Source organism: Clupea harengus, chromosome 13 (assembly GCF_900700415.2).
Source record: "Clupea harengus chromosome 13, Ch_v2.0.2, whole genome shotgun sequence".
Lineage (NCBI taxonomy): Eukaryota > Metazoa > Chordata > Actinopteri > Clupeiformes > Clupeidae > Clupea > Clupea harengus.
Window position 1 is genome coordinate 2,140,003 of NC_045164.1, and position 25,026 is coordinate 2,165,028.

Sequence of the window (25,026 nt, forward strand, 5' to 3'; positions counted from 1 at the left end):
CCCTTCTTGTCCCGCTCAGTCAAAGGCCGCCTTCACACTCAAAGAGACCGGGGCTCACCGCTCTGACACACAATGTCATGACAATGACAGCGATACTTATGATAATAGCAATATTAAAGCCCTCCTGCAAAAAAAGGGGCCATTCGGTCATGCAGGGCTAGGGGTTGGGGCTGGGGGGGCTGCACCACAGGGGCAAAACTGAGGGATCTGTTGCCCTTCTCATCACTTTTCACATGTCAATGTTCCCATAGTTTAAGAGGCTAAAATGCTTCCTGCTTTTCATTCGCAAATGTAGTTTGTTCTATCAGAGTCCTTTGTCCAGTTTACTGAATACCAAGGAACTTACACTTCGCCACCACATTTTATCCTTGGGAAATACAACCATTATGGCTATAAAAAAATTCATTTTGAATTTCATTGCTGTTTTGCACTAAAATAAGAATTCCTTTGGTTCCATGTGTGAAAATCGTCGTAGAGCAGTGGCTCTGCAGTGACGGGGGAAACAGCTGGCAGTGTGTGGAAACACCCGGCCTCTTCCCACGATCTCCCATGGTCCTCTCCTCTCTGACCTGGAGAATACCAACTGCCTAGGCTGATAGCTTGCTGCAAACCTTCAGTTTAATAGGATATGTGTCTGACTGGATCTACAGTGTGTGTTTCTATGAGTGGGTGTGTGTGAGTGAATGTGTGTGTGTGCGTGTGTGTGTGTGTGTGCGCGTGTGTGCGTGTGTGTGTGTGTGTGTGTGTGTGTGTGAGTGAATATATGTGTGTGCATGTGTTTGCATGTGTGTGTGTGTGTGTGTGTGTGTGTGTGTTTGCGTGTGTGTGTGTGAGTGTGTGTATTTATTCATGTCGGGGGCGAAGCATTTGACTGAGAGGCCCTGTCCAGACTGCCTCTCTCAGAACTTGACCTGCGGTGACTCTTCGCCATTACCGAGATTTTCCCTGAACTCACAGCGCTCCTCGCCGCTCACATCCTCCCCACCCTCTCTCCCCCACCCTCTCTCAGTCCGAATCCTTCGCTGGACGGAAGGGATGCAGTTGTGACAGGCTATGTGTATCTGAGGCCATGTGTATCTGAGCATCTCCGCGGCTCCCTTTCCCAGAGTTTTTTCCTCATCGTGTCTTTTTTTCAAGGCACGGTTGTGATGTGTTTTAGTCTTTAGTTTGGCTTTTTTGCTCTAGATTTGCTTTTAAAATGTAGACTAAGTAAGTCGGTTGAGTCGAGGCCATGGCATGTAAACCAGATTTCCAGGAGAAGTGACACTGTGAGGTTGTGAGTGAGTCTGTGGTTAGTGACAATGCTACTGTAACATTCCTGTCCTCGAGTGGTCTCCTTATCAAACATTCTCAACAGCACGCTTAATCCTTTTGAACCAGCTAAGTTTGGCCCACTTGACCCACTGTAGCTGTAGAGATGCAAAGTTTGTCTTTTCGTTTTGTCTCGTTTTCTTGTTTCCCAATCCCCCTAAAACTCAGGTGCCGGCAGAAGTCCAGAGACCAGAAGATGTTTTTGAAGCATCTCAGAAAATCTATCCGATCGTTTTTATCCTGACAATGTCTGTCTGTCCTCTGGTGCCCCAGTGTTTGTTGGATCCTAGCCATGAACAATATTTCAATATTCATTAAAATATCAGCTTCAAGGGATGTTTGGGATATCAAGTTAGCATGGGAGGTTGACTCACGTAGTTCATAATTAGCCTCAACTGAACAAGGTCAGCAGCCAGACTTATGAAAGAAAAATAGATGGACATATTAGGATGACAATTCCCAGCCTTGATCACTACTGAGTTTGCTATGAAAGGGCAGAGCAGCAGAAAGCCATTCCCTTGTAGGCCCAGCAAAGTGTTTGTGGGAATGTTTGAATGTCTGTTTTCTGTGGGAAACCATGGCTTGTCACAAAAGTATGCCATCGGCCAGCCAGACCTTCATATGTCCTTTTAGGTTGCCAGGCAACTGTGGCCACAACATCTAGTTCCACTGAGGCAGACTACCATGTGTGGACAGGTCTAAGGGTGGACGGGTTCATGACACGGGCTTATCCTCTCTGACCAGAATTCAGAGCCAGTGGGCTGGAAAGGAACATGACCAAAAAGCCTGGGTGTGACAGCTGTACTGTTCTGATGCCTCTCCAATCAAGGAATAAATTGAATGACTGTTTCAACAACAACAAAGAAAAAAGAGAGAGAAGTATTTGCCAGAGGAGCCTACACCAAATATGGTATCTGGATATGACAAGTCCAAGTTTGAGGCTAATATTTTCCCATGTTGGTTCAACACTGGGCTTGTTTGGTTTCCCAGAGAGGGTCTCAGTGACCCAAAGAGAGAGAGGGCTTTCAACGCTGCCAGTCTTTTTTTGTTTTTTTTCCATCGGTCCATGGCTACTGTGAACTTCCTCCTGACATGCTGTTTTGGTTCTCTTGCCTTCAGATAATCTGAATAAGGATTCCAGCAACCATGATTTACTGAAGGCAGAGCTACGGCTTCTTCCCCTCAGCAGTGAGATGGAGGCCTTCCTTTACCAACGGGTGAGTCACAAAACAACGACGTGGTGCAAGAGTGAATTTCACACAGTGATTTCCTGTTTCTTACAGTTTTTAACAACCTGTTTGATGACCTCCTCACTCCTTAAGATGATTATAATTTCGGTGATGGAGCCAAGCACAATTTTCTGTCTGTATGACTATGTATGTATGTATATATGTATGATGTCTGACTTTCATTTGCTGCACGTGTGCTTACAGAAACCGTTTGCACGGTCATGCAGCCTGGAGGAAACAGTGACCAGGAGCCACACCTTTCATGCCATAGGCCAGGGCACTGACAATTTGCCACAGGAGGAAGGATCCCCTAGGCAACGACGGATAACCGTTGGTAATGAAGTCACCACTGCCATATTGCATACATTTATTTAAGCTTTCACTGACCCAGACTAGAAGCGAATGTTGCTGCGCTCCAAATTTAGCAGAAACAAAGCGCAGGTAAATAAATAATATAAAGCATGGTTTTCAGCATTCCACTGTCCACTCCGAGAGTATGTGGGGTCAGTGTGGGAAAGTCGCTGTTGCCTCTGGGCCTTACTTGCTCCTCACTAATTAGTCCTTGCTGTTTATTGTTGGGCCTTTCCTGTTCTTGAACTGTTAAAACACCATTTTTCATGTCGTGGATAGTCTAAACCTTTCGTCAGATTGAAATTCTCAGAGGACAAGAGGCAGGTCCAAACTTTTTTGCCCACGACTCATTGAGAGTGGCATGAGGCACACAGTTTTTAGGCTTCACTATATCCATTTTTATGACCAATGGTTAGACCATTCAATTACCTGCCATCTATTCTCCAACCAAGAACATTGTAGCTAATGTTAATGTCCCATTTCTGATCTGAGCCAATCAATGCGTAGGTTTTTTTAGGCTGCACCTGAAGTGGCCTATCAAATTGCAGGAATGGCATGGACCACCCTAGGCCACCCATCTAGACACTCCCCTGCAAAGAAAGGTTTAGGGACTCTTTTTGAGGTTTTGTTTAACTCTTGTTTAACTCCCTGGTCTGATTTGATTTAGTCTGATTTGGCTTGAAGCCACACTCTTTTAAAGGTATGTTTATGTAGGCAACTGTTTTTTTACATCTAATTCCTTTTGTTGGTATATGGACATCTGTCTTCATCAATAGTCATTCAGGCTATTCACTAAGTCGTGTTGTGCTTCGGTAGGAGACTGTGTGGAAATAAAAGAACACTTTTAACAGCAGTAAAAGATTGCCAAATGTATTGTTGAACTATATCAGTTAGCAAGCTAGTGTGATCAGTTCCAACTGTATTGTTTTTTTGTGAGTTTTTCTTTGGTTATAGCAAGCCTTGATTGTTGGCTGTTGGCTAGTTAGATTGTTTCGGAAAAAAACTCCATAATACGTCTTTAAGTCACTGTACTTCTGAAATGCTTTTGCCAATAATGGAACTAATTGAACTGGAACAAATTAAATTATACCCACTGTGCTGAAATATTGACATGGTTACAGATGACTGCCAGAAACAATCGTGTGCCTTTTATTGTTTTCCAGCATCTTACATTCCACAATCAAAGGACCAAAATGGAAATTTTGCTGGAAAGGTAAGATTGGCCTAACTAATACCACGTGCAGTATGTCAAAAGCTAACCTGAATTAGCAGCAATTTATTCATAGTTTAATGTAATTTACGTAACAATAATGCACACACCAAGGGCCTCAGCAGGGACAATTTTTCTGTAGCACGTACTGCGTTGTCTGTTTGGTGTCTGTCGATACCTGCATAACATCAGTCTGAAACATTTCTGTGTAAGCTGTTTTGGTTTGAGGGCAGCCAGTAAAATTCCACATCATTATGATACTGGGACCACAATTTTCCTTGTGTGTTTCCATACGGCCTTTAACCTGTATTTCATGTCATCTAATTATGTTGATAACGGAGAACACCAAATTGAGTAAAACCATGCAGAGTCAGTGGAATTGGGCAGTGGGTGTATTTGTCAGTGAAATTGCTCTCTAGCAACAATCTTTTTTTCAACGTTTTGCTCCACCATTATGCTTGAACATTTACCAGAGTTTGGTACGTGTCCAAACCACACAGTCCTGATCAAATGGTTTCTCGCGCAACTAGTTGAGTTTGCCAAGTCTTTTTTGGCACTGGGCATGATTTACAGGAGATAAAAATCCATTTTGGTTATTAAATGCTGTGTAAGGAACACAAATGAAACTGGCGTGATATCACGTTCCCCTTTTATTACAATGGAATATAAGGCATTCATATATTTTGTGCTTAACCCAGAGAGTAGTAAATAATCACTGTGATGGTGAAGATTACATGATGCTCCTTTAAAAGGTTTTGAAATTGATTGTTGACATTAACACTTGTGGATATGTACATCCACGTGTCAGTACAGTATATGTGTGTGCACGTGCATGTATGTGTGTGTGTGTGTGTGTGTGTGTGTGTGTGTGTGTGTGTCCGTGTGTGTGTGTGTGTTTGTGTTTATGAGTCTGGGGCGTGTGCTCATGCACGCCTGTCTGTTGACCATGGATTTTGGATTTATGCTGCAGGAGTTGAGCGGGCCGCGGGCCAAAGCTCTCGCAGAGCTCAACACCGAGGAAGTCTGCCAGTGGTTCAGCAGCATCGGCCTGCACAAGTGCCTGCCCCTCATTAGAGGTAAAGACTTGCCGCCTCCCTGCTCCAGTCAAGGGAAAAGCCCCAAGTGGCTCCCCTCTGCCTTGGCCAAAGGAGAGACCACTGGCCTGCTCTCTCTCCCTGGCTGATGATCTCCTCTCCAGAGTCATTCGAATCCACCGTTTGATCTGTCACTCTGTGGGTAGTCTGTGTGGGTGCTTGCCAGATTATAGGCAGGGCCCCTTAACTGTGAATGCTTCACAAAGGGAGGGGTCTACCCGCAGCTCAGGGGGCAGTCAACACTTTCTTCATTATGTGAAACATTAGATTTTCAGCCTTGGTTTGTAAACAGAGTTGTAAACCCTGTTTTGAATATTTGGAGTTGATGTATACTGTTAAAGATTTATAATCTCTAACAGGAACTAAATTTGCTTGGCCTGTTATTAGCTTTGTTTACAAAAATGGTGGAAATGCTCACTGATGTCTAGATGCAGTTCTGCCACAGGGCTTCCACAAGGCTCTCTCTTGGACTGATTGGGGTGGATTGTGTGTTATAGGAGCCCATCTCTGTGGGTCCCATTTGGCCTCCATAGACTTGAGCACTCTGGAGCTCCTGCAGGTGTCCGACCTGGAAGACAGGGAGAGGCTTCTGTCTGCCATCTACGAGGCACTCCACCCACCCAACACCACCTCTCAGAGGGTGGACTCGCTTCTAGGTAAGAAACAGCATGAACACGACTCCATTCCCCTCCGTGCAAGAATGTTTAACTGTGCACTTCCAAATCCATTACACCATTAAGAAAGGGTCTCGTGTGCCAAACAGCTGACTGTGCAAGCACAAAGGCCAGCTCTGTGGTGAGGTATCTCATTTGTCATAAAAGACATGAAGACGGATGGCAATGATGATGCTCTGTGTCATTTCTGATGTTGTTTTTCCGTGCTCTCTCTCACCCTCCCTCTCTCTCGCCCTCCCTCTCTCTCTGTCGCTTTCTCTCTCTCTCTCTCTCCCATAGCAACCTTTGGTACACAAAGTGTTGAGAGGTTTACGGCTGCACTTGTGTCCATGACCAAGTCACACTCTTCTCCCCATGTCAGTAATCTAAACCAGTGCTCGTTCAGGTTCAGGTAGGAGAGACGCATCATTCGGCTTTGCTCTTGGTAAACAAACATTACCTGACCCTTGCTTAAAGCTAGAGGCCCTGTTTACTGTCTACAGACATTGCTGTGTTTTTGGGCTCCTTCTTGTTTGTCATGGTTAAATGACATCCAAATGTGCCGCATAATTGGTGTGGTACCATTTTGCCCATAAAGCTGGCCCTAATCGAAAACAGATTCAAATATGCTCATAATGTTGTCCTAATATTTGACTTTGTAGAAAAGCACTCTTGACCACAAAAAATGCGGCTCAACATGCATACCTGGGTAATGATGTTGTTCCACAAATATGGGTATTATTTACAAACAATTCATTATACCATTACTGACGTTTCTGTGCTCTTTGAAGCAATTGACATGTAACAATGGAACTTGAGTCACTTTTGTCAACATGACTCGAACTTTAGTCCACATGAATCACTGTCTGCTTAAAACATTTCTGCCACAGCTTGTAACAGACTATTGTTGTTTATTTCTTAGACAAAGAAGTGCTGTTGCCCAGAGAAACTCACAGCTAATTGAAATTACCATTAAAGGTAACTAAACATTGTCTTTAGAGGGGATATTAATAGTAAACTGAGAAGTTGTGAAGAAGAAATATGCATCCTACTTTTACTTATGAATCAATGTTCACAGACATATGCACATACAGTGCACACATAGGCTACATTAGCCTTATGCATGCTAAGTATTGCTAAATGTTTCTCTGAAATGGACAGTGTGTGCATCGGAGCAGATCGTGCACCTTCGCACGCCTAAGGACACAGGCGTGGGTAAAGTGTTAGAGTCCTGCCTGAAAATGCTGGGTAGTGAGGATGAGAAGGACACCTTCATCTTAAAGATCACAGAAGGTGAGGGACACCGAAAAGATGCAAATACAATAATTGCTTTCATTCAGTTCACATTTTTGCGAAATTTTGTTGTTGTTGTTTTATTTACTTAAAACTGTATATGCTACAGATGAGCTGCCCATGGATCAGCAGATTGGGGACCTGTTAGGCTCAGATAGCCGACTCATAGAGCTTCTTCTGTGCAAAAAGGTAAAAGCCTCTTCAGTTTCTTTTTACCACGCTGAAGACACAAATGATTATTTTCTGCCATCAATTCTCTCTCATTAGGAATACAGGGCATGCCTTGTTTGTTGTCTAACAGTCCAGGATTCTAGAGTTGAACGTTTTTTTGTGGCAATGTTTTGTTCAGTAACAACGTTTTCAGTTTTTTTTTTGTTTTTTTATGAGACATGGGTTCAAGTGCAGCATAGACACAGTACGTGCGAAAGCGACTATCACAGGATGGAAGGTCCATTTAGGACAGAATAGGTTGTGCCTCATTTCCACTGAATGTGCAGTGAAGCACCTGTGGCCTTTGATGTGTTTGTGGCACAGCAGCTTGACCGTTGAAGACCACCGTGCGAGAAGCAAATAAGGCCCCTGTTCAAAACAAACGGGCTCGCTGAGCTAAACAGCCATTTGCATGCATTTTGGTCCTCTGAATGGTCTTTCACATGCAAACATCTTTCTCCTTCGACAGGCCCAATCACGCTCCTGTTTCACATCATACAGGTGTGGCCGCACTGGCATTGGGCAGATGCCAGTGTGTCCTGCCAATATTCTGGGCAGTGTCTTTCATGTGGTTGTGCAACATTATGCCCTGGCATGCGCAGTCATCCAGTCATCTCCTAGATCCTCTCAATTCAATCCAAATCCCATTAATTAGTTCTGCTTGTTTCCGTGATGCCCTGAGCAAATCACAGGGATGCCGTTTCTACCGATACTGCTCTTTCTCCATTCACACGTGCTTGAAAAATGTTTTTGTCTTGGTTTGAATTCAAACCAATCCAGCCTCCAATAATGTGTTGCATAGTTCAGGTGCATAATTTGTCCTCTTGACACCTAATGACAAAAAGTGTTTGTGCTTTTCAAGGAGAAACCAACACAACCAGAGGGGCCCCCAGCCTCTCCAGCCACTGGCAACTGTGATCTAGAAAATCAAATCCAATGTTGCAACGACGAGAAACTACGAGAGTTGAACCAACAAGTGGAATCCCTTCAGAATGTAATTTTGCAGGTAATCAATAGTCTGTGTTCTCTTGGGAAAGGGTGTTCAACTGGGTGAGTTTCACTATAGGGGTATTGCACTCTCAGCCAATCATGTTTGATGTGACTCCACAGGAAAGCCTTCAGACTGCCAAGCTCCTTAGGCCGTCAGCACTCAGAAATGATAAACAATAAAACATCTCTGCCACCACATAAAGTGCTGTGTGTTCTCAGCCGAAACACATTAGTGGTTTGTTTTTCAAAGCCCTCAGACGTCACCAACCCACAGCCATCACCTCCATTAGAAGGAACCATAACTCGCCCATTGGTTTTGATTGCGTTGCAGGTTCAAGAGCTCCATCACGGCCTGGTGGCCTTCTGCGGTGAGCTTCGGAATATGGACACCGAGCAGGATGCGGAGGGCCTGAGCAGCGTGGAGCTGGAGGGGCGGCTGGCTCAGACTCAGAGCTCCCTAAAGGAGAAGAGGCAGAGCCTCCAGGTCCTGAAGGACAGTAGCAGCACTGTAGCCACGCACAGGACCGGGTAGAGTACCATAGCATGGCGACCGACTCGTCACACTGAACGGATCTGACCTTTAAATGCTCTTTTCATATTTAAGACGAATCAAGAAACAGCCCATTATTAACTTACTAGTCAGGGGGAAAATGGTGACAGTTAAAGCATGTTATAGGTGTAGTCCACAATCCTGGCAAAAGGTTGTTGATATTTGAGCTCAACAGCTAATCAAATCCCCCCACTCCCTTCCGTGCTCATGAAGCAACATGTTGATTGGCTGGAATTGTTTATGGCTCGGTCCGAGCCACTCTGATGGTTTCCCATTTACAGAACCAGGACTGTGGACAAACACAGTTCTTTTGAACACACACATGGCAACCTTTAACTGTAACTGTCAAGTTTTACTTTGAATAGTCAAGACAAACTAAGACACAACCCCAAATCAACTTACTAGTCAGGAAAATCCAATAAATATAGCAGTTAGCATGTTAAAGGTAAATATCTAAATCTAAAAATCTAAATCAGGAACAAGTACAAGCTCTATCTACACAGCAGAGGAGAAAGAAAAAGTGAGATCTTGCACTGATAAGTGTTGGAGTAGACTCAGAAGTGTATAATATGTTTTCCCAGCAATGCCCTGTTCAATCACTGCCTCGCTGCAGCCAGGATTTATTGGGTGTTTTTGTTTGTTCGTAGGGCTCTACAGATACCAACCAGGCATGTCTAAAAATGAAACAAAGAGAAATCATTCCCCGCCACTTTAGGTCCCACATTAATCACCTGATAAGTAACTGAATACCGGACATCCCTTGGGCACACACATACTGCTGCCGCCTAGCCATTAATCAACTTTCCCCTGAGTACCAGAGGAAAGGGGCACAGATGTCCATATGAACCCAATCAATGCGCCTTTGAATCATTTATACGCTAAAATCCATCTCTATGTGGTTTTTGATGTGTAACACTAGCGGAGGTAGCTGCGGGTAATGACAGGAGACAGAGAGGCAGATTGACTCGTGTGTCATGAAAGAAGGGGGCGAGAGGCATGAATTGAAATGATTTTTTTCTGTTGCCAACTTGCTTTTGCAGGAGGGTGGAGGTGCGCTTGCTGGAGAAGATGAGACTGAACTGCCATGTCTTTCAGGAGGAGATCGCCCTTGTCCACCTCAATCGCCAGGTGGTCAATCTTCAGGTAGCCCTTGAGGAGACCCAGGACAAGGTACCATAGGACCGTCAAACATTTATCGTGCAGTCATTCATCATCATAAACATAATCCTTGGTTAAATGGTGTATGCTTTTTTTCTCAAGTCATGTAATATTTTTCTCATATTTAATTCATTTTAGAAGTAGTTCTTTATGGTATCCACAGTCTTTAATAGAGTCTTCTTCGTTGACTAATATCATGTTTTTCACCCCATAAAAATATGCTGTAGCTCATTAACTTTTTTCAGTGGACAAAAGCACTTGGCATCTGGCAGTTAGCAGGCCTATGATCAGGACATGCGCAATCTATTAGCGGAACTTATTAGAGATTCCGACTCTGGACATCTGTGACCGTAACCATACCAACCATTTTAAACACTTCTGACAAAGGCCATAAAGGTGGGAACAAGAGCATGCAGGCCGCTGTTAGTGTGTTTACAGCTATCTGTGCATGTCCCAATGGGGGAGACTCTTTTCCGAACCACCCCCACCACCACCCCTCCCTCCCTCTTAGTCTACTCCTTTTTTTAATGTGACTCTTTCATCCCATCAGAGAAGCCTAACGAGGTGCCATGAAAGGATACACGCGGCTCAGCTTTGAAAAGACTCCGTGTCACGTTGCTGCCCTTGGGCTATGGTCTTTAGGTGCTGAGTTTGTGGGAAAAGCAGCAGTGCTAATGTTTATCATATGACCTAATCAGAGTTAACGCGCGGGTCAGACCGTGGAGCAGTCTGGGAAACTAATGGAGCTGAAGCCCTAATAAGGAGCAGACTGCCGTTTATTTGCTCTAGATTACAGACAATGAGGAAATATTTCATCACTGCCTTAATCTCGAGGATCCATCAAAGCTGGCGGGCATCAGTGGAAGAAGCCAGAGACATAGGAAGGGAGGGAATGTGGTAGGAGGAGAGGAAGAAAGACAACAAATGAGGGAAATTATTATATACTAACTGCTTTAAAATTTTATTTTTTTTAAAAATGGGTAGACACAGGAATTTCAGACCAACCCTGGAAGGATATTGTGCAAAATTCCCTGCCTCCATCCGACTTTTCCCCCCTCTAAAATGGACTAATTCTAAACAAGTAGTCTACGCTCCACTCCTCGAGTTGGACTGCGGAGATACCCGTGGCTGCAGAATAGAGTAGGGTTTCACTCTTCCCATGGGAAAGGTGGTCGAGATACTGCAATTGTGGTTGCGTTCTGGAGCTCCCAGAAGTCAGCCTCGCTTTGATTACTCCTTGGTCCCAGAGTCCTGACGGTGATTGTGTTGAATGGATCCGGTGGCGAAAAGATTAGAAAGCTAATACTTGTGGCAGGTTTTGGCTCGTAGCTGAGTACATGATGATTCATAGAGTTACCATTAGACTGCGTGCTATCGTGACCCAAGCCCCTCCAAACCAATTATTATATCTGACAGCGTAATACTTTTATCATCACTAGCAGCCACAATGCTCTAACTAACCCCGGAAGCCATTCTCCTGCATAACAGACGCCTTGGCTTGGCCCAGGTTTCGGTTACTTCCCTGGAGGAGGGGATGCCGAAAGGAAAGAAAAACGTCCATAAATAGGCCCTGTCTGTTGAGCCACTAAGCCATTAGCCCCTTTAGATATAAAAGCAAATAACAGCTCAATAATGTTCCCTTTGACAAGATTGTTGATTGTTGTCAGGACTCTATGACTGGCATACTCTTTATGAAGGGGCATGCTACAAGGACCGGTTAGCATTAGTAGCCAATCAAAGTTGACTGAACGCATTAGGTGGACATGTTTAGATGGATTTCTGTGGTTAATAACGCAGATATTAAGAGCGCATTCTTCTGCTTAATAGCATGCGTCTGGACAAACGGGAGCCCAAACAAAGGGATCAGCCACATGTTCCTGTGTGTTTCTCATAAGGCGTTTGCTAGACTTCCTCTATAGAATCCCCATCTAACCTCTCTCTGTCTGAGGGGAGCCTTAGCAGCCATGGCTCCGAGGCATTCACATGCCTGCCAGCATAACAGACCTCATCCAGCTCCACCCTCTCATCACTTTAAAGACCTGAGAGCAGAGGACACAGAGACATGTGTCCATGTGTCCATGTCCATACAATACCTGTCAATGGGACTTCTTAGGAAGCTTCCCAAAAACGTCCAGTCATATTTTGAATTCACATTACCTAAATTTCCCTCGGGATTAATAAAGTATCCATCTATCTATCTATCTACATTAAGTCGTTTAAGGATTAATTCAATTGATTGGAATCCTTCAAACAGTGAAGAATTTAAAATCATATATCAATTTGATTTTTTTTTCTCATACCTGTGGCTTGTGGGAATATGTTTTTGCTAAATTTGCATGTTCTGAAGAATTTGTTCTTGTTCTTAACACCTGAAAAGGATTCAAGCAATGTTGCCTACCTGGCAGTAACATGTTCCAGTAAGGGGAACAAGCTTGAGGCAGGAAACTAAGTCGACAGATGTTGTAACTAACCTCACCTGTGCTAAGGGACACCATGTGCCTGGTCTTGCTCCTTTAAGATTGATGCAAACAATTGTGTTCAGGCAATGTGGATTGCCCTCAGGTAGAACGGAGGAAAAATGGGAAAACCTGTGAAGAAACAACAATGTACGTGTCTTAAACATTGCTTATTACAACTTGTGTCTAGCTGACATATAGGCCCATGTCTATTAAACAAGGAATGCTTTTGTGGTTTTGTGCCAGCAAGTATAGAGCACATGTCCTTTAGGTAAATAAAATGTGTGAGGACTTGTGAAAAATGGGGAAAGCCTTGACACTCAAGAACAAATGGGACTACGCATGCTCAAGGCAAAAGTTTGGAGTAAGTGTCACCTGAAGGCTGACCGGGGTTAGCTTGGTTAAAATATTGCTTCATTAGGTGTCCAATCATACAGCCATTATATATGATTAAAAGACTGAGTGATACTTCATCATGTCAACTGTTATTTATTGACTTTCACCTGGTAAATGCTACAACTCTGTGTATAAAGTTAGCCACAACATTCATTTCTACAAGTCCTTTTTTGTACACACTTAATCAGGGCCCGTATTCACGAAGCAATTTATCTTATCACTAAGAGTACTCCTAAGTCGCAGTTAAAGTTTCTAACTAAAAGTTTTCTCTTAAATCCTATTCACAAGCTGCAACTTTTACTAAGGAAAAGCAAGAACTCCTAAGCTAAGAGAAAGACTATATTGCTAAGGCTGACGTCAAGTCTCTAGCACAAGCCTACTCTCAAATACCTAAGTGATTGGTGGATGAATGACAGGTCTCTGCCGGTGAGTAGGCAAGCACTTCACAGCCTACCACAAAGAACCACAAATAGTTACATAAATAATTATGTGACATAGGCTACACATTAAATAATAACAGAATACACTACCCACAGACCGAGTATCTTCGTGCAGTTTTCTAAATGCATCTGTATGATACGTCTGTGTACTCAGGACGTAGTTTAATTTTACAGTCAAACTTTACATTCAATTCATTTATGGCACTGAGTGGGTTGTTTCGTTTGGTTGACGTTATATGGGGCGCCGTTTGTAAAATGTTGCACGTTCGAAAACCTGCTCAGTTTTGGTACATTTAGCATTATCATATGGAAAAAAAAGCATGACAATATTCAAATGTCACTTTTTCAAGCATTTAGAGATAAATTCATGTAAATTCATGCGATAACTTTTCCAAGGATCATTTTTGGCAGTAACACAAAGTTGTTAAATAATATAAATCTTTCATCTAAATGTTAATGTTAAATGTAAATGTTAAATATAAATGTTAAATGTAAATGTAAATGTTAAATATAAACATAAATGTTCGATGTTATATATAATGTTAAATATAAGTGTTAAATGTAAATGTTAAATGTAAATACAAATATCAAATGCTAAATGTAAATGTTAAATGTAAATGTTAAATGTAAATGTTCAGTCTACATGTCAGATTTGACAACAGAACATTACAATATTTACGGTAATTCATAGCTTTCAGTCACACTACAAGGGATACCTTGCGGGCTAAAGCGAAGATGTCGACCAACAGTGGACATCGTCGAGCAGTGCAGCCTACTCAATTACGATCGCCATCAAACACAGATCATACCACAATAGCCAGACAGAGATATCTAGACAAAATTACATTTTGGGAACCTGTGATCCCTTTACTGCACCCGCTGATATTTGTATTTCTATAACGTCGTAGAAGTCCCTGCCTGAGCTCCAGTATTGAGATATTTACATCTATCCAATAGAAAATCCGTCCCCCTACACACCTCAAAAACTGAAAGCCTACCAAAAGAACAGATAGTAATTTAATTTTCAGAAGGGGATGGGTTCATAACGATGTCGTCTGGAAGGTGAAAACTAATAAACATCTTCATTATCAGAGCAAAGATGATTGCCATTTAATAGCTAGCTACCAGCTAGCGAGCTACATGCTGTTAGCTAGCAGCCTTTCGCCTACCCAACACTGTCTCAGAGCAGAAACCGGGTAATCCAATTTTAATCGTGTTGATGCTTTGTTTCTTGACTTTATTTCTTGATCTATTCCCGTTTTAGGTAGTTATTCTGATAAATGAGGCGACCAAAACAGGGTTACTGCTTTTATTGCAAGCTCCAAGAATAAAACTACTTTACTGCCCGCCTGAGAAAAGTTGACCCAGAAGACGTCTACAATCAGCTGGAAACAGCCGGGCTTGTCTCCTCGCCGATTTGAACAGCCAACCGAGCAACAACTGTCTGGCATTTTACTACCTATGTCAGACAATTTTAAAGCCGATATATTAAATAATCTTGAATGAAAGATGGTCAGTTCCTGTATAAATTCCAGTGGTAGACAGCTGTGGAGTGTATTTCTTGCCCGCAAGCTGGTAATTCTGACGTGACGTGAAAACTATGAAAGCCAATTACCGTAAATATTGTAAGGTTCAGTCTTCAAATCTGACATGTAGACTGAACATTTAACATTTACATTTAACATTTACATTTAACACTTATATTTAACATTTATATATAACATTGAACATTTACGTTTATATTTAACATTTACATTTACATTTAACATTTACATTTATATTTAACATTTACATTTAGATTAAACTTTTATATTATTCAACAACTTTGTGTTACTGCCAAACATTATCCTTACATGAATATCTCTCTAAATGTTTGAAAAAGTGACATTTGAATATTGTCGTGCTTTTTTTCCCATATGATAATGCTAAATGTACCAAAACTGAGCAGGATTTTAGAACGTGTGATATTTTACAAACGGCGCCCCATAACGTTATTGTATCCCTCATAAGCTCCAAAGTTAATTAGCTCCAAAGGCTAATTATTCCATTGTCGTTGAGACGGTATCTTTTACAGTAATTCTGCTTCTGCATTCCAAAACATTGTAATGTGGAATGATAGAAACGTCTCGGTTACTTACGTAACCTCGGTTCCTTGAGCAGGAACCAGACATAACAGTATGGTACATGACACTAGTCATGAGCCTAAATCGAAGCATTTATCCATTCACGCCTGAAAGGCCGCGAGATCTGTCAGTGCGCACTCCTGAGCCCGCCCCCTCAGAAGTCTATATCTTGGATTACGCACCAGATCTCTGTCTTGGAATGAAAACTGAGCAAGAATATCAAACCAAGGTCACACTGTACACGCCAACTTTGTTATGTCTTGTAGGGCCTGTAGGAAACCACCCTGGAATGTGTCATGTGCAACATAACATGTAGACACCAATGAACACACTAATCATATACATCGTTCTCAGGCCAGGGGATTCAGAGATCGCTTGCCCGCAGAATGCTATGAAGAAAACTAGGTTCAGCCACATCTAACATATATAATCTAATGAAAGTGTGGCGAGAACTCCAGCTTGCAGCTTTGCAAATATCTTCCACTGAGACGCCCTTTAGTAAGGCCCAGGAAGACGAGACCCCCCGCGTAGAGTGCGAATGCAACTTCTCCGGGGGATCTAAAGACAAGCTCTTATAAGACAACACGATAGCCTCTACTATCCAACGGGAGAGGCTCGGTTTTGATAGAGGTCTGCCTTTTGCACGTGCACCAAAGCACACAAATAGCTGATCTGACTGTCTGAAAGCTCTAGTGCGCTCTGCGTAACAGCGGAGAGCGCGCACTGGACAGAGCTTATTCAAATGTTCCTCCTCTGCCGACGCAAAAGGAGGAGGCGAGAAAACTGCTAATTCAATCACCTGATTGCGGAATGGGGTTACTACCACTTTAGGTGTGTAAGCAGCATTAGGTCGCATAACCACTCTGTCACCAGCGATCAAGAACTGAAGGCACGATGGGCTGACTGACAGGGCTTGCATGTCACCAACGCGCTTTGCTGACGTTGACGTTAAAGACAAACTTCATGTCCACTGTCTCCAGGGGCTCGAACGGAGGCCCTGTGAGAGCACGTAACACCACTAGCAGATCCCAAGAGGGTATGAGGTGTCTCTCTGGCACCCTGAGCCGTCTCACCCCCGCCATAAAGCGTGACGCTAGCGGGTGACTGCCAGGAGAACTGCCATTAATGCCTGCGTGGCAGGCTGAAATGGCAGCCATGTATACTTTGAGAGTGGAAGCCGCCTTCCCCTCATCAAACAACTGCTGTAGGAATTATAGAATAACGCCCAGCGCGCAGTTAATGGGGTCATGCTGACGCGCAGCACACCACCGCTCAAAACTGCGCCACTTCAGCGCCCATGTCGACACAGCTCGGGCACTCTGTATTGTAGCCACCACCGCATCCGACAAGCCTGACGCTATGAGCCTGCACCTCTCAGGTGCCAGGCTCTGAGACGCCACCACTCCGGATGGGGGTGCCACACTGTCCTGTGCGCCTGCGTTAGGAGGTCTCTCCGCAGAGGCAGCTCCCAAGGCTGCTGCACTGACATATTGACTAGATCTGCCGCCCACGGCTGATTGGGCCAGTGGGGGGCTATCAATATCAATTCTCTGCCCTCGTCCGCTACCCTGCACAGCACTTGCTGGAGGAGCGGGATCGGGGGAAAAGCATATAGGCGTAGAGCTGGCCACTGGTGGCCCAGCGCGTCTATGCCTAGTGGGGGGTTGTCGCCCCCTAGCGAGAACCAGAGCAGGCACCAGGTGTTCTGCCTGTTTGCGAACAAGTCCACCTGCGCCCTGAAAAAACGCACCCAGATGTGGTCTATCACTCGTGGGTGTAGACACCAGTCTGCTGCTCGAGGATCGCTCCTCGATAACAGGTCCGCACCGTAGTTGAGGTGACCTGGTATATGAACTGCCCTGAGGGAAAAGACGTGCCTCGCTGCCCACAGGAGCAGGCGAGTCGCCCAATGGTGTAGTGACCGGGAGCGCACTCTGCCTTGTCACAGACCAGAGACCGTTCACGCCTCTTCCTTCGCAGATCGCCCCCCACCCGAGGGTGGAGGCGTCTGTGGTCACCACTACGCGACGAAACATTATGCCCATAGTGCCCGACGCGGCGAGAAACCAGGGGGTTCTCCAGATCGCCAGGGCTTTCCTGCATCTGGAGGACACCACTACTCTGCGCTGCCTGTCTGTGACTGCGTTGAGCCTCATAGACAGGTACCATATTTGGAACAGCCGCATACGCAACATCCCCAGCGGGAGTGCGATAGTGGCTGACGCCATCATTCCTAACAGGCGTTGGCAGCACAGCGACGAGACTGACTGTCCCGGTCGGAACTGGCGCACGTATGTTTTGATGGCATTTATTCGTTCTTGAGACAGCCTGACCATGGAGGTGGAGTCTAGAATCATGCCTAGGAAATGCGTCATTTGCTTTGGGCACAGAACGCTTTTTTCCCTGTTTATCACGAAGCCCAGTCGATACAGGTGCGCCACCACTAGATGGCCGTCCTGCACCGCTGCAGCCTCTGAATGAGCAGCTATTAACCAGTCGTCCAAATAATTGTATACGCATAAGCCTCGTAGACGTAATGGGGCGATGGCTGCTTCTACGCACTTTGTGATTACCCTCGGCGCTAGAGCTAGGCCGAATGGGAGTGCGTTGATTAGGTACGCTATTCCTCCGAATGCAAACCTCAGATATCTCCGATGTCTGTGGTGGATCAGAACATGGAAATATGCGTCTTTTAAGTCTATCGTGATAAACCAATCGTTTGGCCTTATAAACTGCACAAACCGGCGTGGGGTCAGCATTCTGAACCGTAGCGGCATGAGTGCTTTGTTTAACACACGTAGATCTAATATTGGCCGATAATTCCCGTCCTTTTTTGGGACCAGGAAGTAACGGCTGTAGAAGCCTGAGGCTTCCTCCTCGGGAGGAACTATGCTTATCGCTTCTTTTCTGAGCAGGGAGACTATCTCTTCCCGTAGGAAGTGAGACTGCTCTTGCTGCACCACAGATTGGATCACTCCGCTGAATGGCGGAGGGGGACGGGCGAATTGCAGCACGTAACCCATTGTGATCGTTCTTAGCAGCCATGGTGAGACTGCGCATGCGCGCCAACTCGCCGCACAACCAGCCAGGTTGTGCTTTGAGTTGAATTTGTCGGGAACTAACCCGCTCATGGTCAATGAGTTTAAACCTAGATCTACACCCACTCCGCCTAGGGAGGGGGACGAGATCTGGGGTTGCCCCCTCATGGTTTTGAAAAAATTCGGGGGGTGCGATTGCACTGTGTGCATCGCGGGGGGGAGTCACACAAGCATGTCTGGGCACTGCGCCATCGGGGACAGGAGTTAGGACATATGAGTGTGGTGCTTGTGAGAACCTGCTTACCGTGCTGGACATGATTTTCACATGTGAGCGACGGGCTGATTTCTGTGGAGGCGGTGTGGGCTCCACCGCTCCCCCCTGTGTGACCATTGGCTGACTGTCACCATCAGGAAGCCTGAGGCTTACCTCTGCCCCGCCTGCGGCAAGCGGAGTGCTGTCGCGGGGCCTGGGCTGCGCCCTGGGCAGGGCGCGCAGCTGTCTGCTGCTGGCAGCCATTGTGGACAGAGACCGGGGCGTCGAGAGGTGGGGCTTTCTCTCTGTCTGAGAGCTTAGCCAGTGATAGCCACAGAGACCTTTGGGTAGCCACCGCGGCACCCATCACCCTCCCCAGTGCCTGTGAGGTGCACCGAGTCAGTCTGAGTGACAGATCCGTCGCGCGACGGAGCTCTGCCACAGACGGGTGATCTTCCCCCAGCGACAAGGCAAGCTCAGTCAGGAGCTTTGCCTGATAGCGCTGTAGCAGCGCAGCCGTGTTGGTTGTGCAGGCAGCCTGCCCTGCAGCCAAGTAGGCTTTCTCTGCCAGCTGAGCCTGGTGCCTGGCCACCCGCGTAGGCAGGAGAGGCTTCTGGCCGAGGCGCATCGTGGGGGAGGCGGGCGAGAGGTAGCCCGCTACTGCATCCTCCACCTGAGGGAAGGAGAGGTAGCCCCTCTCACTAGCCCTGTGGAGCTGCATGTAGGGCGCGAACCCCGGCACCGGGGCCCGGCCCGAGTAGGGGGTCGCCCATGTCGCCTGCAGTTCCTCGTGCACCTCCTCAAAGAAGGGGATGCAGCTGGGAACTGGCGCGGCAGGGCCAGCATAAAACTCCCCGTTCAGCAGCGAGGACCGCACACTGGGAGGGGGAGGGAGAGGGAGCCCGAGGCAGCTGGCTGCTTTCAGCGCAACCTCGTGGAGTTGCTGGCCCAGAATCCGTGACGAAGTAGGGGGTGTATCCCGTATCTTAACGTCTTGGCTTGTCTGCATTGCCTCCGCGATTGAGCTGTGCTCATCGTAGTAGTCCAGCAGACTATCATCATCCAGGCTGATGTCCAGCTCGAGTTCGGGCAGGACACCGCTCAGTTGAAGCTCCTCCGCCTCGCTGCCCGCAGCCCCAGGGCTGGCAGGGCTGGCTGGCTAGCTAGCGTGAGGCTAGCACAGATGTCACAGACAGGGTCATCGCCCGAGAGCACGACCACTGCGTGGTCCCTGCAGGTCACGCACCGACGGTGGCGGTCACCCTTGACACGGGTGTGCCCGCAGTCGGGGTAGTGTCTGGACATCTTTTTTAATCTGAAAGTAGAAGAAAGTATTAAAACACAAGCACACTATCAGCAACGAACACGTTGTTAGCAAGCCTGCAGGCTAGTCAGAAACTTAGCCAGCTAGGCAGCTAGGATAGCAGCTACTACTTCCAAAATGAAGTTGAGCCAACGAATTTTGCAGCGCCCTGAGCTAGTGAGGGTTAAAGAACCCGGATAACTCACCAACCCGTAGAGAGCAAAAGCACACAAAACTCTTTGACTTTTGGTAGCGTAGAGGATACACTCGGATCTGGCACTTCGTTCTTGCGAAGTTTTCAAAAAGACAGAGATCTGGTGCGTAATCCAAGATATAGACTCCTGAGGGGGCGGGCTCAGGAGTGCACACTGAAAGATCTCGCGGCCTTTCAGGCGTGAATGGATAAATGCTTCGATTTAGGCTCATGACTAGTGTCATGTACCATACTGTTATGTCGCAGTGAACTGCGACAAGGAACCACCAAAATACTGTTTGTTTGGGAGTTGGTCTTAGTGAGGTAGGAGTCGTCCTGACTACTTCTTAGTTCTTCCAGTTCTGATGCTTTGTGATTACGGGCCCTAGTAACGTAATGTGACTTAGAACAAGCTACTAAGGGCTGAATGCCTCCTGGTTCTTGCAAGTACAAGAACCTGAAATCATCTTGTGATCTCATTACATTGTCTCACAGAGAAATGGCTTAAATCAGAACCCTTTATACAGTGGGATGGGATGGGTCTACCTTTGAGAAATAAGGACAAGAAAACCTGCCTCAGAGGTTTCGTCTCAATCTTGCTGACTGCACAGATAATAAGGGTCGTTTTACTACTCTAGTCTGATCACAGGGCATGCCAGTTTTATCACCTTAAAAGTAGTGCTTTAAAAGAAAAGGTTTTCTTCAGTTGTACGCTATTAAATGAGGGCCTGCAGCATTTCACTGCTCTTGATTATATATGTCGTGTGCTAGGCAGTATGTATGCACACAAGTATTTGTGTATGTCGCATATGACAATACAAATTAACTGTGTGTGTGTGTGTGTGTGTGTTCGTGTGTGTGTGTGTACGTGTCCATGTGTCTGTGTGTCTGTGTGTCTGTGTGTGTGTGTGTGTGTGTGTGTGTTTGTGTGTGCACTCAGGAGAAGGCTGAAGGGAAATGCTCCACTCTGGGACAGCTGGTGTCTCTGCAGTCCCCTGCCATGCTCCTGGCCACCCAGGAGACGCGGGGCCCAGATGACTTTGGCTTCAGCACACGGCTCATTAGAGGACAGGGTCTGGTGGTGGTGCACGTGGAGGACTCCAACCTCTGTGTCAACGACAGGTACGACCCCTGACCGATCCCTGCATACCCACTCATCACAAATAGTTCAATTCAATTCAATTCAATTCAATTCAATTTGATTTATATAGCACCAAAACAATAACATTGTCTGAAGGCAGAGGAGCCCAGGGCCTGAACAAATGGTCTCTTACTTGTCAAATATTTTCAGCTACACGCAATGTATCAGAGGTGCTGCACAAAGGAAGATTGTCATTATTGTTGTTATTACTATTATTACTCAGGCAGCTTTGAGGTTCTGTGTACATTACATTTTTTTCCATGTGCCTACGAGTGGTAAAAACATAGAGTCAAATTAACATTGTTCTGATGATGAGGTGGGTTGAGTATGGGCAACTTGAATAAATAAAGTTTCTGATTTGGGGAAAAAAGCCTAGGAGCATCGCATCCCAAAGTTTCCAGTGTTGAAGAGCACTTTGTGCTTCGTTCCAGTTTTTTCTCCTGTTACCATGGAAACTTGTCGGCAGCAGAGACCATAACAGGAAAACACTGAAATGTAAAACTTGGACGCTGAAGTGTGTGGATAGGAATAGATAAAAGAAGAAGAATATACAGTCCTGCAGTTGAGGCATTGTTTTATTGTGTAGTATAGCACACACAATGTACACAAATGTACTATATGGCCGAGCACACAGACACACACACGCACATGCATACACAAACAGACACACACGCACATGTACACGCACACGCACAAATACACACACACACACCAACACACACATACCCACACGCACATGCACACGCACACGCACAAATACACACACACACACACCAACACACACATACCCACACACATACACACACGCCCACACACACACACACACATACACCCACACACCTACACACACACACACACTCAGTAAGGAAAAAAGAAGGGAGAGGGGAGTTTTTTTTCCCTCAGACAGGAGCCACACAGACACCGCAAATCTTTTTTGAACATAACTGTGTGTGTTTGGTAACTAATCAGACGATCCCTGCCAACACTCTTTTCACAGTCAGTGAAAAAATACAAAGCCTTAATTTTTCCCCCCTTTTAATCTCCATTTTTTACTGATGGAAGGCTATAAATAAGAACTAACGAAGGCTATGTTTAATGGGCTGAGAGTCAGTTTTAAAATGATGCGTTAATATTTCAGAGTTATTTTACTACTGGGCCCTTTGATATTAGGCACACTGTATGCTGTTAATACATATAATAACATGGTTGCGTGCGTTCCTATGCTATTAGCTATTATCTAATTTCAAGCACATAGACATTTTCCTCTCAGGTAACATGGCATCGTCCCAAGAATTGTAGGGCGCAGATCGTCACCTAAGCAGCCTCCTTTGGGGCTTTTAAAGGGCATATCTGGATCACTGTGTTCTCAAAGCTGCCCATCGATCCCTCTACAGTAGACATGGCCAGAGTTGGCATGAGTGAGCTCCTGTGGTTAGCAGCGCTGCGTGAGCTGCAAAATGGCCTTCGATTAGTCTGGGCACTGGGGCTTGTGTGGTGTTCAGAGATGCCGGCTCTGATGTGCTGTTGTCTGCTTCTGTCTGGTCGTGCTCCCCACAGGCTGGTGGAGGTGAACGGGGTGAGCGTGGTAGGGAGCAGTGAGGAAGAGCTCCAGGCCCTGCTCCACCAGCAGCCCACTGCCCACATCATCGTCCTGCGCAGACCCCCTCCCCTGCCGGCTGAAAGCCCCGAGCAGCTCCACCACAACAGCACCTCCTGGAGCCCGGGAGTCTGCTCTGCAGCCTCCAGATGACAATAGCTGAGCAAGACAATGGATAACTTTCTTCTGCTTCTTCCTCTTCCTCTTCTTTCTTCATCTACTCTCTTCTTCTTCTTCTCCTTCTATTTCTTCTTCTTCTTCCTTCTGTCTTGTTTGTCTTTGTCCGTGTTTTATGTTGTGTCTTGTTTTTTGTGTGCCCCTTTCTGTGCCTGTTGCCCTAGCAACCAGTGTTGTGTAGATTTGTTTCCTCTGCTCTACTGAATGTAAACATGTGCATGATTTTTAATTGACAGTTTTGTATCATATTTTACTTTTTTGGTGTTTTTAAAGCAATGACTTTGGCATCCCGGTGCTAGCTACCATATCTGTGCTCAATGTTTGTAGTTGTTTTGTTCAGAGTAATGACTGTATTGCAGAATATCATTTGATATATTTTACAATGTCATTGAACGTTATGACTTCATGCTTTAGTAGATACTAATGTACTATCCATATTTTCTGTGAGTGGGTGGATCACACAAAATTGTCCCATAAAAAAATCATTTTTCATGGGAAAGGCAGAAAGTTGAGACTTGAGTCTCACTCACCCTTGACGGTCAGTTAGCTCAGTAAATCAATGTCAACGTTTTTTCTTCACTTTGTGAAAATGTAGCAACCGGATCAGGCCAGCATCATCCTGAAACTGATAATGGCTAAACTATCTATACTGTGTAATGCCGATTCCAGGGATTGACCTACCTCTTTACAGTTAATTTGATGTATGCATAATGTGATGTCTGCGTCACCTTGACTAAGTTTACCAGGAGTTTCAAACACATGTATCACACACACACTTCAGTAATTGCTGTGTATTGTCAGTGCTGCAGAGTAGTAAATGCTTCTCTGACTGTTACCACTCATTTCACAACTTTTGCTTAATGTCATGGATGGCAGAACTGGCATAGGCAGGCAATTACTTGGACGAAAACAGTGAATAAATATCCTAAGATTTTGGGCTGATTACTCTCTCTCTCATCCTACTTTCATTGTTTTGCTTTGAATTTGTAATTGAATTTCAGCTCTGCATTTCAGACAGAGGAAATACATCCGTCTGAAAAAAACTGCGCTAGTACATTAAACTACTTTTAGTGATGAGACACAAGATGTGTCTCACACCTCCATCAAACAGAGGCAGCGAGACGTGACCCAGCTTAGGGGCAATAAGGGGAGGTAGGTGGGTGATGGTTCATCTCTGGGATCACCATTGATCAATGCCGTCACAGGAGGAATTCAGCATCCGGTCTTATGGTCGAACCTTAAGGGATCACCGTAAGCTTATTAGACAGAGCCACAGCATTTTGGCTGGCATATGGGATCACCAGAACTGGGGGGGGGGGGGCTGACCCGCCTTCTGACCTTCCGTCTGCTGGGTAGGAATTAGGTGGTCATGTGGAACCCACCATGGGAAGAGAGGAGATGAGAGCAGTGCATAAAGGGAGAGGACTTCACACAGAGAAACACAGGGGTTTTGGTAGTGTGAGTATATGTGTGAAGTGCTTCTGTGTGTGTGTGTATGTGTGTGTGTAGGGTGTGTGTGTGTGTGTGTGTTTGTTTGTGTTAAGGACAATGTTTCCTCTTCATTTTACATGTTTATGGTTTTTGGTCTGATAGCTCCAGTTATGCAAAAACAAGGTATCCTTATAAGCTCCAGTATTTTACTTCAGCTCTCCCTTTTCTCCAGCTGTGTCTTGCCATTGACAGATGGACATGAAATGTGTTTCAGCTGTCAGTGGGAAGACTTAATGCGTTGACTGGAATGAACAAGTGTGCATGGCGGTGCCAGTAAACCTCTTGACAGGCTATGGTGTTGAGAAGGAGAGTCTTTTGATCCCAAAAATCGAACTGCTTCTAGAGAAAGACGAAATCTTCCAAAATCAG

General features: G+C 45.4%; 1 protein-coding gene across 1 annotated transcript in view; it reads left to right on the forward strand.

Moving 5' to 3' along the window:
* LOC116223289 overlaps positions 1-24,108 on the forward strand; it is a 44,730-nt gene extending 20,622 nt beyond the window's left edge. Inside the window, exons 2-15 of the mRNA XM_031579392.2 lie at positions 2,431-2,528; positions 2,745-2,874; positions 4,055-4,104; positions 5,072-5,177; positions 5,693-5,851; positions 6,149-6,260; positions 6,771-6,826; positions 7,010-7,141; positions 7,251-7,330; positions 8,214-8,357; positions 8,673-8,869; positions 9,932-10,061; positions 21,192-21,373; positions 22,950-24,108. Of these exons, the coding sequence (XP_031435252.1) occupies positions 2,505-2,528; positions 2,745-2,874; positions 4,055-4,104; positions 5,072-5,177; positions 5,693-5,851; positions 6,149-6,260; positions 6,771-6,826; positions 7,010-7,141; positions 7,251-7,330; positions 8,214-8,357; positions 8,673-8,869; positions 9,932-10,061; positions 21,192-21,373; positions 22,950-23,142 (1,695 nt within the window). The 5' untranslated portion in view covers positions 2,431-2,504 and the 3' untranslated portion in view covers positions 23,143-24,108. The remainder of the gene's footprint in view (positions 1-2,430; positions 2,529-2,744; positions 2,875-4,054; positions 4,105-5,071; positions 5,178-5,692; positions 5,852-6,148; positions 6,261-6,770; positions 6,827-7,009; positions 7,142-7,250; positions 7,331-8,213; positions 8,358-8,672; positions 8,870-9,931; positions 10,062-21,191; positions 21,374-22,949) is intronic.
* Positions 24,109-25,026: the final 918 nt, after the last annotated feature.